Here is a 14,966-nt window from a genome sequence, read left to right as displayed (position 1 = left end):
TCTGCCCCACCCCCACTCCTACCCCCTTTTAGAGCTAGTGTGTGTGAGAGACGATATTAAAGAGGTATCTGTTGTTTAGCAATTTTGCTAAGTCTGTCTTCATTACTTCGCCGCTGTGCATTTGCTAATTTGGAGGCCCGGCCATTGACAAGCTTGCTCCATACACCTGCAAGCAATTTGCCGGCTCCGGTACCGGAGAATTGCAGAGATGGCAGCTCGCACCTATTTGATTTTTTTTTCCCTTTTCTCAATGCACAGCAAATTTGGCTTTCAGTGCGTTATCTCTTTTGTTAATGCAAAAAGATTCCCTGGGCGAAAAAATTGCTCATAATTACCAGAGAGATGGGGAAACTGCATTAGAATAAATAAACCTGAAATTACTGTAATTATGTTGTGTTTGATGGGCCCGGCTTGTAATCAAGAAGAGAATACAGTGAAATGATGCTGACCCTCTTGGGTTTGCAGCTGTACGCGCACTTTGGGGTCTTTTTTTGCAGAAAAGAGTCATTTTGATAATCATTAAGCTGTGTGTAACCTATTTCAGAAGTGTTTTAAAATGAGGTTCACATTTTTTGAACAAGGGGAAAAAAATCCCAAAATTGCATTTTGCCATTACAGACTCATGCATAAGGAAAGGTTGTGTTTTCTATGTGACAATTGTTAAGACATAATATTCGAAATCAGTATTTAATCATTATAATGAGGTATTGTTTAAATATAACCACCTTTAGATTATTCATAGTTTAATTAATATACTCATTATGAAAATCTTTGAATCAGATATTTGATGAACTACTTGTCAGAAACAAGGCAGCATTAATTAGGCCTATATTGAGATTAACATTTTTAAAAAGTACAACCGCTTATAATTATAATAGAGCCCTAACTAAACACCGCCTTCCTTGAGCTAAAACTAATAATTTCTCTATTTGAACTGTTAGCAAGAGATTATTAAATTAGTATAAGCTAATATCTCAAAGTATTAAAATCGGCTTGACCAAACAGATTTTGTTTGTGGCTTGAGCGTTTGGGGACTAGCTGTCCTCAGGTGGACTCAGGACTGGGAAGAATCTCACACCTAGAGAAGTCAGTCACCTTTCCCAGGGAAACTGAATCCAGGCCTCGCTGGCTCAAGCTTCAGCACGCACTCCTAGCCTAGCCTGGAGAAGTAGTTTCCCTTAGTTTCAATCCGGTTCTATCCAGTACCATCTTGATCTGTTCCCTTTCCTGAGCGCCACTGGGTTCGAAGCCGCAGGCGGTGGAAAAATCCCCATTTCAGTTTCAGAGTGGGCACCGAAGTCTCCAGCTTCACCCAGCCCAACCTCCTGGTCCTCTCCCATTAGACGCCCCCCCCCCCAGCCCCGCCACTTCCTCCTCCCCTTCCCAAAGGGCGTCGGAAGAGCTCTGCGCATCTGATCTTTCACCAGCACCAATTGAAAAATGGGTGCTTGTCACAACACAGATCATTGCCTTCCAGGCTCTGCTCCCCACCGCGCGCCGGAAAGGGCTCCCCAAAGGCGGAGGGCCAGCCCCCTCGGGTAGCAGGCGGGTGCTAGGGAAGCAGGAATCGCGCAGAACCAGCCGTCGTCGGGGCCTACTGGGGTTGGGGCTGGGCTGGGGCTCAGGCCGTCAGACAAGCAAGGGATTCTACCCTCTTGGAGTCACTGCTCTTTTGAAGCAAACTTAACCCCAGAGCTCCACCATAGGGAGCTGTTCTCAGAACGGACCCGGGCTGAGGTGGGAAGGATGTGAGCGACTATGATCAGCTCTTGGTCTCAAAAATCACCTAAACCCACTGTGCTCTGGCAGTTCCAGTTCCTGAGTATGTAGAGAGAAATCCCCAGGCATTAAACAAGAATGGGTCTTTTTATGCCCTGGAAGGTTTTGGGTGACTCCCTGAGACTATGTCCTGTCCCCAAGGACCTCAGTGATTGATTGGGGCGGTGGCTTGGAAGACGTATGCTTCCTGCCCCTGCCAAGACGCTATCCTGTGCCTGCGGTCAAGCGAAATCTGGCAGGTCAGATCCGGGCGGGGGCTCGGGCAAAGCAGGGCGCCTCCGTTTCCAGGGTTCTTGAGAAGTGACAGGGCACCAGGAGAGGACTGCTGTCTCCAAAGTCCGCTGCACTTGGGTTCTGTTTTTTTCTCTCTTGGCAGTCTTTTCGTTCCTGAGCCCACTTCTGGGGCTCTGTCCTCAAACACCTGCTCCTGAGCCGAATCCAGCAACCCTCTCTAGGCGTTTCTTGCCATTTCTTCTACCTAGGCAAGGATCCCAGGAAGACTGAGAGGAAAGAAGGAAAGGGGACTAGGCTTTTGAGCCCCTCCCCCAGACCTTAGGATGATATCTTGATGACATAGTAAGGGTCCCCAATTTGTCCCTAGTTAGTAGATATGCCTATGGCAATGTACTAAAGGCAAGAAGGTGGGGGGCTTCCCTCCACACAGCACAGGACACAATGGCTCTTTCATGAAATCATAATTTTACTGTCTCAAAGAAACTTTATAACTTATTTACAAAGTTTCCCTCCCCCCAAGATACAAAGCAATAAGTTAACATTCTCAATATAAAACTAAACTTTGACATAGAGAACACAAAACACGGTTGGGTTCAATTGGTCACATTTTCCAAATTTCACAAGTAAAATGTCAAGATTCTCATTTCACAAAGCATCGGGTTTACAGCCACACACAACAGAACGGAAAGAGGCTAAGCTTGTGCAACATGTTTACAGAACAATAATAATAATTAATAATAATAACAATAATAATATGTACAGCAATTAGCTCCTGCACCAGAGACTGTGCATTCAGGGTGATGACTTGGGTTCTGTGGTCTAGCCACTGGGGGTTGGTTAAAGCTGCTCCTGTCTTACTTCAAAGAGACCAGGAATTGGGGGTGCTTTCGCAGGACTGGTTTCTCTCCAAGGACCATTGGTCCTCTCTTTTGCTGCCCAGAGTATGGTTTTCTTCTTGGCCCGGTGTTCTGGTCCGAGCGATCCTGACAAAATCCTGATGGCTTCACTTATCTTTTTTTTGTTGTTGCTTCGTTCTTCCTCTTGTTGTTGATTTTAATAATTTGGGGCATGTAAAATGTAAATCATTCTGCTTCCACCACTCCATTCCAGCAAAGTACAAACGTTACTGCACACCCTAGAAACCACTATCCCCTCCTAGCCCTCCTTTCCGGTGTGTGTAAGGTAAATAGTGTTTGGACAGTGCCCACTCCATGCCCCAGAGAACCTGGAATTGGCCAACACTCAGTGTCAGATAAAGTCTGTTTTTCAATAAATTAACCCCCCCTCCCTCTGATTTTCCCCATTTCCCAAACAAGCTACACAGGTGTTCAAGCAGGGCCCGGAAGAAGACCTTAAAGGAAAAAGCGGTCCAGGATTCGATGATGGGCTGCCGGCAGACCGGTGTGGCTCAGACCTGGTGACTTTTTGGAGAGGCCGCAGAATGAGGACAGCAGACACACGAGGACCTTGACTCAGCGCACAGACAGTGCAAAAAGGAGACAAAGACAGACAGAACCGAAAAAAAAGAGCATTTCTCCCCTCCTACATATTTTTTTTTCCTGATAGTCTCACAAAGCTGAGAGTCTGGTCGGGTCCAGCGTGTTGTCTTGTTGCTCCTTCTCCAGTGGCCATGCCTGCTTTGAGGCCACTCCGCTGTCACCGTGTGGCCCAAACCAGGTTCGGGCCAAGAGTTGGAAACAAGCTGGGCCAGACCTTTAGGGGCTCCGAGAAGGCGGCAAACCCTCTGCCTTTACAGTTCCTTTTTCTTTCCTTTTTTCCCTTCCTCACCTCGGGGTCCTTCTCCTCCTGGCCCAGGGCACGCGAAAGGGTGGAGGGGCCGGGCCAAGGGAGACGGGAAGGAGGCGGGTGAGTGCGAACTGATAATCTCACATGAGTTGAGGCTGCTGCATAGCTTCTTGGTGAGCTGAAGGATACCAAGACGTGTAGCTGGGGACGTAGGAGCCGGCGCTGCTGCCGGAGCCCTTCCCAGAGGAGGAGTTCGGATTCCAGCCGGGTGGCACCGGTGGGGAGCCGGCAGACAAGGCCCTGCCATTCGCCAGCGCGCTGCCCTCCAGAGCTGCCCCGCCTTGCTTCATCAGCTTCTTGAATTTGGAGCGTTTGTTCTGGAACCATATCTTGACCTGCAAATTGGGCAACAACGTGACTGGACTGTGACCACTGAGCCTACCCAGGCCTGGGGACGAGGGAAGGGACTGGTTAAGAGAATAGCCTCCCTCCTTTCTCTGCAGAGGCTGGCAGCTCCGGGCTAGAGAGGCAGAGACCACCGCCAGCCCCCCGAAATCCCAGTCTCAATCCTGCCGCCACAGTTGCTGTTAGCCCCCGCCGCAGCTGAGAGCCTTTAGAGCAGCTCTCAAATACCGGGGTGGGGACGGCCTAAGAGAGCAGGGGAGACCCAGGTATTAGCTTGCAAGTCAGTGACAACGGGGCTGCTGTTTATGGAAGACCCCTTGCATGCAAAACAATGCAATATCAATAAAGAAAAATTAAAGCCTAGATAGGAATGGAGAACATCTATGTACAATTAGACCACCTTCCTTTTGCACAGAACTTCCTGCCTTTGGACAAGTTTAAGAACTGGTGGAGGAAGCCACAGCCAGTTGGTTCAACTTTTCATTAGACTCGGTCCAACTTTTTTTTTCCCTTTTAAGTGTATATGCTTTCCCCAGCTCCAATCCAAATCTAGAGAGAGACTTTGGAAACCGAGTCAACTCGGGTTTGAATGCTTAGGAACTGCCCACAGTCTTAAAGTAAAGCAGGAAAAATAAATCTCAAATACATCTCTCTCTCTCTCTCTCTCTCTCTCTCTCTCTCTCTCTCTCTCTCTCTCTCACACACACACACACACACACACATAGGGCCGGTAAGAGGTGATGGCTCAGAAAACAATGTGGATAGTTCCCAAAGAACATCATTGAAGGCTGGCCTACTGTGTCCTCAAATACATCTCTCTCTCTCTCTCTCTCTCTCTCTCTCTCTCTCTCTCTCTCTCTCTCTCTCTGCAGGATCTGGGACTTGAGAAAGGGCAGGAGAAAGGATCCTCCTCTACCGCCTCCTGAGAAGGAGGAGGTGCAGGGAGATTTAGGCTTAGGCCCAGGATCCAAGTGATTAGCCACACACTTTAAAGGCAAAGGAGGATTAAATCCCCCTCCTATTGTTCCAGTTGTTCCGGCACGTGTGACCTCAGAATCTCCTAAACAAAACGAGTGGAGAAATCCTTTCTACTCCCTGATCAGAAGTCCAGGGACCGAAGAGCAGGCAGCCTGCAGGTCAGAGTAGGGTCCGAGCTAGGCAGACAGCATGTGGGAGGAAGGGGAGCTGCTGAAAGTCAGAGGTGGACACACACACACGCACAAGCACACACACACACGCACAAGCACACACACACACGCACAAGCACACACACACACAAGCACACACACACACACACACAGTGACACCTCCAACCAGAGGCCCAGGGAACAAGAAATTCGAAGCCTGCGGCTCAAGCCAGCGCGGGAAGCCTGTTTGGCGGAGAAGCAGCGGCCAGGTACCTGAGTCTGTGTGAGTCCCAAGGAGGCCGCGAGCTCCGCCCTCTCAGGGAGAGCTAGGTACTGAGTTTGTTGGAACCTCCGGTTCAAAGCCTGCAACTGCAAACTGGAATAAATTGTCCTGGGTTTACGGATCTTTTTCCCTTTGCCATTAAAGCGCACTTCACCGCCTTCCACCACGGTGCTCTTCTCGGAGTCCGCCCCTGGAGGGACAACAGAAGCAGATAGCCTTGTTAATTCTGAACTGCCTTTAATTTGGAGGGGCCAAAGTGAGTGTCTATGGACGGGTTGGTAGAGAGGCAGGGTCCGGAAAAGAACAGAAACCCTGAAAAGGATTCCTCAAGGTCCGAGCGCAGGTTCCTGGCTGCTGCAGACAAAATTGGGCCGTTCCCAAGAGCGCAGCTATTGCCTTTGCAGGGAAAGTTTGCTATTTTTGCAGGCGGTAGTTGAGGTTTAATTACCCTTAATTGCATACATTGTTTATAGCGCTACGCAATAAATAATTACCGAGACTAATACGTGCACATGTGGGTTTCTGTTTTCCAGCAGGGCATTGTGTGCTCGGCGCGCCGAACGGCCCAGAGGCCCAGCCAGTGCCAGGAGACACGCTCGGATTTATCCTTTGCTGGACAGTTGTAAATTGAATTGACTTATATTTTTTTTTCTTTTCAGTGACAAGGATCCATAGATTGATATCCGAAACCTCTACTACATCCGCGCCTTCCCCACCCCCACCCACCTCTCTCTACCCCACTCTCCTCTCTTATCTTTTCTCTTTCCCCTCCCCTTCTCCCCCTCTCTCCTATTCTCCTTCCCTTCTCTCGTCTCCTTGTCCCTGGCAAGCGCACGTACCTGGGTCCTCCAGGCGGCTCTGGGCGAGGCTGGCGCTGCCGGGGTAGGACTGCACGGAACTGATGTAGGGGCTGGACGCGTGGCTGCTGACCGAGTTGACGTAGGGGTAGCCCAGCGGTCGGGAGAAGGACGAGGCCGAACTGTAGGCACTGTCGGGCTGCGAATGGCCCGCCGAGTGTAAACAGTGCATGGAGTAGTGCCCGTGGGACATGGGAGAAGGAGACATTTGCTGGTTGGGCGGCCCAAACTCCATAAACACCGCCTTGCCCGACACGGGGCTGTTGAGACTTTCTGGCATGGTGGTCATGGTCATCTCTTCTCGCGGGGTCTGGGTGTGGGTCTTTCTCTCCTCTGCTTCCCTTTTGGGGGTCTCTATGTTTCTCAGGACAGGAAGGAACCCAATTTAAGCGGAACAGGGGTTTTCACTTTCCATTCATAAGAAAATGGAGTTTGTCTCTTTGAAAAGTCTAAGCATGATGCTGCCGAGCTCCCCAAACTCGGTTCAAAGCTTTGACTCAACCAAGGTCATAAATATTCATGAGCTGGTGGAGCTGATTGGTCGGCTCTCTTGCATAATCACCGGGGATTGGTCCGAGAAGCTCGGGCTCGGCTGGACTAGAGCGGGCGACGCGGCCCGGCCTGGGGAGAGTCGGGTCCACAAGTCCCGGCCGGGGCTCCTCTGCAACAGAGCGCGCGGAGCGTGAAGCACAATGGGCTGCGGCGTCCGCGCTGGGACCTTGGAGGCCCACGACTCCAGCCTCCCGCCTCCCTCGCGCGCTTCCCGCCCCAGAAACCAACCAGCGGCTCCCTGCCGTCGCCCTCCCCCTTGCTGTCCCCACCCTTCTCCCGCCCCCAACTCCTGGGACCCCGAACCACTTCTTCTCGCCGTCACCCAGTCCGGTGCGGAGCGCTGCTCCCGTCTGGCCGCGGTCTCTCTGGATCGCGGGGTTGCGCACTGGGAGACAACCCAGGCAGCCAGCAGCCAGCGGTTCTCCGGAGCGTCCTGTGCCTAGCTCAGCGCGCTCCAGGCCGCGCCTCCTAGGCCGGGGTCCTCTCGGCCACATCCCGGGGATCGGGGTTTGGGGGCCCTCCGGCCCAACTCACTCACTCGGCCGCCGCCCCGCCGCTGCCACCGCTCCCAGGGGCTTGCTCGCATCTCTCCAGGCCTGGCTGGCCACTCCGGTTCCAGGCTGCACGGGTCTGATCAAAGAAAGCAGTGCGCGTGGAGAGCCAGGAACCCGCGCTTCTCCTCCCAGGAAAGGCGGCCGCACCGCCTCCCCCCCCCCCCCCCCTTTCCCTCCCAACCTTCCTGCCTCCCCCTCCCCTCTCCACTCCCCCTGAGCCGTGCGCCCCGGGCTCACTCGCCCGGAGGGCGCTGCGCAGCGTGAAGTCCGGGGACTTGAGGGCGCCTGGCGGCTGGAGCGTCGAATGCCCGCCAGGTGGTCATTTTCCAACCTCCTGGGGTCTGGCCAGACTACTTGGGGTTTGGGAGTCCTGGGGGGGGGGACACCGAAACCCTCAGCAAATCCAGATCTGTGGTAGGCTCGAATATTTATGTATAGACATACCCCTCTTTGTCGCCCAGTCTCTCTCTCTCACCTCCAGTGGCCAAAGCTGGCGCCTCCAGGCCGGGGGTGCGTCGAGGGGCGCTGGTGCAGGCAAAAGCTGCCAAGGCGCTGTCTACCTCCGTATTGAAAAGTGCACAAAAGACCCTCTCGCCCCCACCCACCACTACTACCACACAGCCACCCCGCGCGGCGCGGCGTGGCGCAAACTACGCTGGTTGCTAGGGACTGTTGGTTCCCAATCCCGCCAGCCCCACGATGAATCCCAAATTACTTTGTTAGGTAATTAGAAAGTGTTGATAATTATTTCTTTCATAATTTAGCGGTGTGACGGGGGACGAGGAAACGATCTTGTGAAAGTTCACACGTGCACACGTATTAGTTACTGATTCATTTGATTAAATGGTAGTCTCAAGTGCTCAGATCCGCAGCTGAAGGCGCCCCATTAGCATAACACTGATGTTTAATTTTCATACGCATAATTAGCCATATATTTAACACTAATAGCAACATGCAGCCTTTCAGCGTTAAACAGCCCGGGATTTGATCTGGCCTGAGCTGAACCTTCGCCGCGGCACCTTCCCCTATCTGGAGAGCGCAGTGATCACAGGACAGACCTCTGTAATCAAGCACATTTTGGCAGAGGGGAACACCAATAAAAATGAACATTCCAAACAAATTACATCGGTGATGTTACAGATATGAGTACAGGGGGTGTTCTCTCTCTCTCTCTCTCTCTCTCTCTCTCTCTCTCTCTCTCTCTCCTCCTTCCCTCCCTCCCTCTCTTACTCTATCTCTCTAACTTCTTCAGCAGCCGGCTCCTGCCTTCCGGAATTCCTCTTTGGTTTAAGGGCATGAAGCTGAGGGCAGAAATATTTCATGCAGCATAGTGGTTGAAGCAAGAGAAAAGAGGGAGAGGGAGAGAGAGCTAACCGTCCAAATTCTGTAAACCAATAAAGGGTTTATCAACGCCTAAAAGACTTTTTTTTCCCTTAATCACCGAACCCACGGTGAGGCTTTGTAGCAACAACCAACTAATGACTCCACCACAACTCCGGAGCCACTAGGCGCGCCCTGATTTTCCTGTCCTATTCGTGATTTTAATTGCTCCTTCTTAGCGCCTGTTTTGGGGTGTGAACTGCGGTCCTGAGCGCCTGATGCAGCCGCTTGGATGCCGTCTGAACCAGACAGAGGTCTCTTCGCCTTGCGGGCCTTGCCCACGTAAGTGATCGCTGCGGTGTGTGCCGGGGTTGAGGTTGGGACTGGGGAAAACTGGACTAACGTCTCTTGGAATTTAGGGCAAGGATCCGACGGACTGCCTAGGGCCAGTTTATCCCAGAGACTTGCTGGGTTGGGGAACCGGCGAGAGACCGCAGTACTACTCCAAGATGCTCTGTCTTTCCACTTAGCGGAGCAGGAGACCAGGATGGCTTCTGCGAACAAACGAAAGACTGGCTCGATAGGGTTTCAGAGACTGGTTTTAGAACTGAATTGTGAGGACGCAGACTCCAGAGTTACTTCCTAGGGAGAAGCTGAGCCAGGCCTCTGGAAGAGTGCACACGCCTCACCAAGCTTCACCAAGGGAGATCTTATCTCTACTTTGTGAGCCCAGAATGCATTCCTCCACCTGTCCTAACTCTAAGGCAACACCTGTTCTAAAAGGCCTGGACCTTTTCCTGCTCAAGTATGAGAGGAAGTTAGATCCTCACGTAGGTTCTGAAGGTTCCAGATGGGAAGCAGAACTCAATCACCTGGGGACCCAGTAGCCAGTTTACTCCTGGCTGGAATCCCTGTGGTTTAGGGTTAGGTGCCGGGTCAGTTCAGCTGGCTAACTAATGTGGAAGTGGACAAGATGCCGCTCTTTTTAAAAAACCCACCTCCTAATCTCAACTTCAAAAGACTGTTTACACAAAATTCCTTTAACTCAAGTTTGTCTCCTACAGAGCTGCAGAGTTTAGCAGGGTAGGCTAGATTACCAAATCAGATTATATACGGTCCCCATAAATAACTCCACCTGCAATAATCGCCCCAGTGGTTGGTAAAATCCTGTGGTCCTAATAAAACTATCCTTAGGGGGACCGGGAGTAAACTGATCTGCAGATAAAGACACAACAAGCTAATCTGATTGCTCTAGGGAAGGAGTGAAGTCATTCTCTGGCAAATAGCTCCTAAGGCCAGCTGGGCCCTGGTCCTCTCTGGGGAATGTGAATTGTCCATGGCCACAGCTCCAGCCTCTGCCTGGCTAATTCCAGAACACCTCCAAAGTTTGCCAGTTGATCTTACAAATTCTCATTCCTTCTTATTCTCACACAGATTAGATTTAGAATCCCCTCCACAAATAACTGTAATCTCTAGATGTAGATAAACTGATCTGGAGGGTTGGGGACCATGGAAAGGCTCCCAAGTTTGGAGAGGAGCTGGGATTTTCCACTTTTCCAAGGGCTGGTCCTCAGTATCCCATCTCCTTGTCCACGGCTCTGGGTGTCTGAGAGACAAGCTAACTCCCTATGGGTGCCTCTGATGCCATCTATCCTGGCAAACAGAAGGCATGTCCTTGCTCTCTGACAGCCCAAGCTCTATTTAGACTGTGGCTACTCTGCCATCCACGGGAACACAAACTAGAGTTAGCAGGGCCACTGATGGTCTGGGCATCTCTAGATAGTGCTCTTTCTAACAGGCCCAGAGGGGACTGATTCCCGTCAAAGCTCAGCCTGACCCACCCTGGAGCTAGGAGCGAACAGATCCCGGGACAACAAGGGAAAGCCGAGTGCTCTGGGCGGGAATGGACTTCTGCTCCGGAAGGCGGAAGCAGCAGGTAGGTGCTACAGGCACACAGATTCATAGTTAACGCTGACAGCTCCAGAGCAGGCCAGCTAGGGCCTTGTCTGAAACGTGTCTGGTGTCTCCTCTCTCAGGAATACCTGATTTGTATAGCCCAGGGAGCAGGGAGGGTGCCTGTCCCAGGCTGGTAGCCAGGGGGAGGACAGTTTAAGGACTAGTTGGGCTCTAAACTCAAGACGTGTACGGGGTTGCAGCTCAAACTTTTAGCAAAACAAAGATCTAGGGTGGGGGTGGTCTCAGGCTGGGAGGGGATCAAGCGTGGTTGCTGATGGAGAGGCTCAGGGGTCCGCAGTCTTCAGAAAGGCCACACTATGGTCCACAGCCAAGAAAACATTTGCAGCCAATGCTTCCTGGCTCATCTCCTCTAGGCCAAACCTTGGAGAAGAGGAAACTGGGTGGGGTGGAAGCAGGTGCCGCCTCTGGAAGTGCCCCCAGGCTTAGCTAATTCAAGACTCACAAGGGGAAAAGACAAATTTTCAGATAACAGGTTCTGTTTTTTTTTTTTTTTCCTGTGTGCATGTTAAAAGTTTGGAGATTCCAAAACTAACCACCTACCCCACACCTTTGTAACTGTCCCATGTGGAGAGTGAACACAATGGAGTTAAGAGGTTTGTTGTTGTTGTTGTTTTGTTTTTTAACTTGGTTAGAATCTGGAATGGATTTCAGTGAAACCAAGTGAAACCAGAATTAGAATCAGGAACAGGCAAACCACTTGCCCAGGAAGGTGGTTCTCCAGAGGTCCTTGTAGGCCGCTGCCCTGAGTCCCCAAAGTCCTGTCCACACTGTATTTTCCTCTGAGACACTGCAGACTCCTATGTGGCTTGTGGCTGGCTCCTCAGTTCTTAAAGGCATCCTTAAGAAGACAGGCACGGGGCCTCGGTGGCCTAGCTGGAAGAGTCTTAGGCTTCTTGGGGCAGTTTGGTCAGGATCTCCACACCTCTTGCTGTGATGAGGACTGTGTGTTCGAACTGCGCGGACCTGAAACACACGGGGGGGGGGGGGGGGGAGCCGGCAGTCAGCAGTCAGGATACGGTGAGCTCTAGCAGTTCTGGGTGCTGCTGAGCAACCTCCCTAGCCCAGCAGTTCAAATGTAACAGGGCAAATACCTTAGGTTGTCTAGTGAGACCACAGTCCACTCATCCTCCAGGACTTTAAATTCTGGGGACCCCTCAGTGATGATTGGCTCTGTAAGAGAAAAAACATTTAGCATAGTAGGTATTGTTTCCGGTCTGTGATGAGAAAGGGGAGGGGGGATAAGGATGCTCTCCCTCCCCCTGAGTGTTTCACCCACACCTCTTGTTGTCATCCCGCAAGGGCTGATAATTGGTGCTGCTTACATAGTATACTACAAACTGAACAGTAGGAAGAGGAAACGCAACAGCATTTTTTTAAAAAAAAATGTATGAAGTTGCCTGGTTCATAGTTTTTTTAGAGAAAGAAGGGCATTTTAATCAAGCCTTAATTAGGACCCTGTGGATAATAACCACCCAAACACCAGTCCCTCTTATAAATACCAGTCAGATTTTTAAAATATTTGAATTTTAAAAACACGCTCAAAATGTTCATTAATCAGCAAATAACAATTTTCTTATTTCACCCTAATTGCTTCTCCATTAAGCCCTACAGTCAGAGCTAGGAGGCCTTGGTGGCCCTAGGTGATTGGAATTTGGTGGTGACACCAATCACGCCATCCTGGGCCACCACAGAGCACATGCCACTTGCTGACAGAGAGCGAGGGACTTAATCGTCTCTAGTTACTGGGTGTTAATGAAAAAACAAAACAAAAAAACAAACAGCACATTATGCCGGTAACGGAATTAGAGGTTGGGTGGCTGCAGCCTCCTAAATGTGTCGGTAAGTAGCTGATTTAGGAAGTTGGGGCTAGAGGATATTATTTAATCACATTTACTATGCATCCAAATTATTTCATTATGCTGATTAGCTTCATTAGGCCTTTGCAGGACTTCAAGTCTAGGCAAAGGCCAGTTTTCCGTCCAGGGGCCCCAGCTCTCTGAAGAGGAGACCAGCATTTACCTATGGTGAAAGCCATGCCCTCCGCCATGGGCAGGTCATTGTCATTTGCTGCAAAACAAACACAGGGAGGTATGAGAAAAGGAACCACGGAGAGAAAGAAACACAAGGGGGGGAGCTGGGCTCCATTAAAACACTTGGCCATTTTGCTTTTGGAAAGGGTAGAGGGTTCTAGATCCCTGGCTGAGCCCCCCCCCGGGGGGGGTAAACACAAGGCTTGCAGGAGTGGGAGAGTCTCACTCTTTGTGGTATCTGTGTTCTCAGACTCCGCCCACTCTTCAGCAGTTGGCTGGTGGGGGCAGCTAGGGTGTTCAGATACCAGTACAATCCCTTCTCTTCTTCACGTCTACCGTTCCCCATGCCACCTGATGCTACGCCCCCTGGTCTCCCTAAGGCCAAAATAAGTCTTGGGAGAAAGATGCTAAAGGCCAACACCTGGCATGGAGGATGGAGCAGGAGAGGGCTCCATCCCCAAACAGCTGCATGCATTGGCAATGGTGGGGCGTGGGAAGACAGGATTTTTCCATGCTAACGGGGACCTTTTCTGAGCTGCCTTAGGTGGGGCTCTTTGGTTCAGAGGGGCACTGTTCTGCTGGGCCTCCATGGATCCTAGAGTGGGTTCCAGTCATTTCCCCCAGGGACTTGTCCTGTCTCAAGTACATACTCATGACTAACTTTCTCTTAGCCCTTGTTCAAATGTGTACCCCCTCGGGACTCTCCTCCAGGCAGCTGCTTAACCCAAGTCCTCCCACCCCTCCTGACGGTTGCTGCCTTCTCTCTGTAGGGTGCACACCCAGATGGGGGAGAACTGGATTCTGAGGAAGGAACACCAGGGTGGGCATAATCCAGAAAACACGAAAGAGTACATGCTGCTAAATGCATCAGCTGTCAACGCTGTGTAGGATGTAAGGAAGTTTAACCACAACAGTCAGCGGTTAGGGAAGGGGGGAAGAAGAAAAACAGAAAACAGTCACGTGTGCATGCTGCCGGGATGCAGTGCAGTGGGGTTTTGTTTGCAGCAACTTTTTCTAGATAAACATCCCTCAGGCCTGCCAGCCATGCAGCCTTCAGGAGAGGACCAAAGCCAAAATGGACTTCATTTGGGAAATGTGCTGACCTGTGACCCTCCAGCACAGTAACTTCCTGGTTAAAATGAAGTAGATAACCTCACACTCCCAAGACGGTGGCGGGGGTGGGGTATGGTGGTGACAATGTGGACTCAAAGCAAAAAGAAGTTGGAGAAATACTGATGTCATTCAATAAATAGCTTCCAAAATAACTCTTACCATGATGCCAAATTTCTGGATGTCCGTGAAAGTACGATCCTATCCCATGTCCCACAAAATGCGGGCAGACTTGCAGCCCATGCTGATGAGTTATGCGGCTTTAAAATAACCAAAAGGCACCTGATTTAGTCAAATGTTTTAATTCATATTAAGATGAAAAATAAAATCACTTAAAATAGTCTCTGAGAAAGAAACAAATCAGTTCTGTGGATGGGGGGGAGGGGAAGCAGGGGAAGAAAAGAGGAGGAGAGGAGGGAGGGGGAACTGCAGTCGGGGATGCAAAATACATGAAAAAATTTAATTGATAAAAAAATCAGTCCTATTTCTAGTCTGATGATAGCATGAATGTCTCCTTTATTCTGGAATAATTTTAGTGTCAACAGGTCCTTTTGGACATAAGACAGAAGGTATACATATGAGACCTGTTTGAGTTATCCACATCAGTACATTTCAATAAAGGTTATTTTTAGGCAAGAAGTAAACATGCATGCACACAAATGTAGACTGATCACACATAAGGAAGGTACACACACATATAAGGAAGGTACACACACATACACACACATAAGGAAGGTACACACATACATTAGGAAGGTACACACACATACACACACACAAAGAAGGTACACACACATAAGGAAGGTACACACATACACACATAAGGAAGGTACACACACACAAGGAAGGTACACACACATAAGGAAGGTACACACAAGGAAGGTACACACACATAAGGAAGGTACACACACATACACACACACAAAGAAGGTACACACACATACACACACACATAAGGAAGGTACACACACATACACACACATAAGGAAGGT

The 14,966-nt window shown here is 50.4% G+C and overlaps 2 protein-coding genes across 2 annotated transcripts in view; both read right to left on the bottom strand.

The window, feature by feature from the left end:
* Positions 1–2,417: 2,417 nt before the first annotated feature.
* On the bottom strand, positions 2,418–7,136 carry Dlx1 (distal-less homeobox 1). The gene is made up of 3 exons (XM_005346561.3): positions 6,414–7,136; positions 5,565–5,764; positions 2,418–4,154 (listed from the first exon to the last, which is right to left on the bottom strand). The coding sequence occupies exons 1-3, from the start codon at positions 6,724–6,726 to the stop codon at positions 3,900–3,902; spliced, it is 768 nt and encodes a 255-aa protein (XP_005346618.1). The 5' UTR covers positions 6,727–7,136; the 3' UTR covers positions 2,418–3,899.
* A 4,177-nt stretch (positions 7,137–11,313) lies between these two features.
* The window catches only part of Metap1d (methionyl aminopeptidase type 1D, mitochondrial), a 66,892-nt gene continuing 63,239 nt past the window's right edge, over positions 11,314–14,966 (bottom strand). Inside the window, exons 7-10 of the mRNA XM_005346559.1 lie at positions 14,137–14,234; positions 12,854–12,901; positions 11,926–12,004; positions 11,314–11,797 (exon numbers count right to left, since the gene is read on the bottom strand). Coding sequence (XP_005346616.1) covers positions 11,719–11,797; positions 11,926–12,004; positions 12,854–12,901; positions 14,137–14,234 — 304 coding nt within the window. The 3' untranslated portion in view covers positions 11,314–11,718. The remainder of the gene's footprint in view (positions 11,798–11,925; positions 12,005–12,853; positions 12,902–14,136; positions 14,235–14,966) is intronic.

Source organism: Microtus ochrogaster, chromosome 4 (assembly GCF_000317375.1).
Source record: "Microtus ochrogaster isolate Prairie Vole_2 chromosome 4, MicOch1.0, whole genome shotgun sequence".
Classification (NCBI taxonomy): Eukaryota; Metazoa; Chordata; class Mammalia; order Rodentia; family Cricetidae; genus Microtus; species Microtus ochrogaster.
The sequence above is the reverse complement of the archived record's forward strand: the minus strand, read 5'-3'. Positions and strand labels throughout refer to the sequence as shown.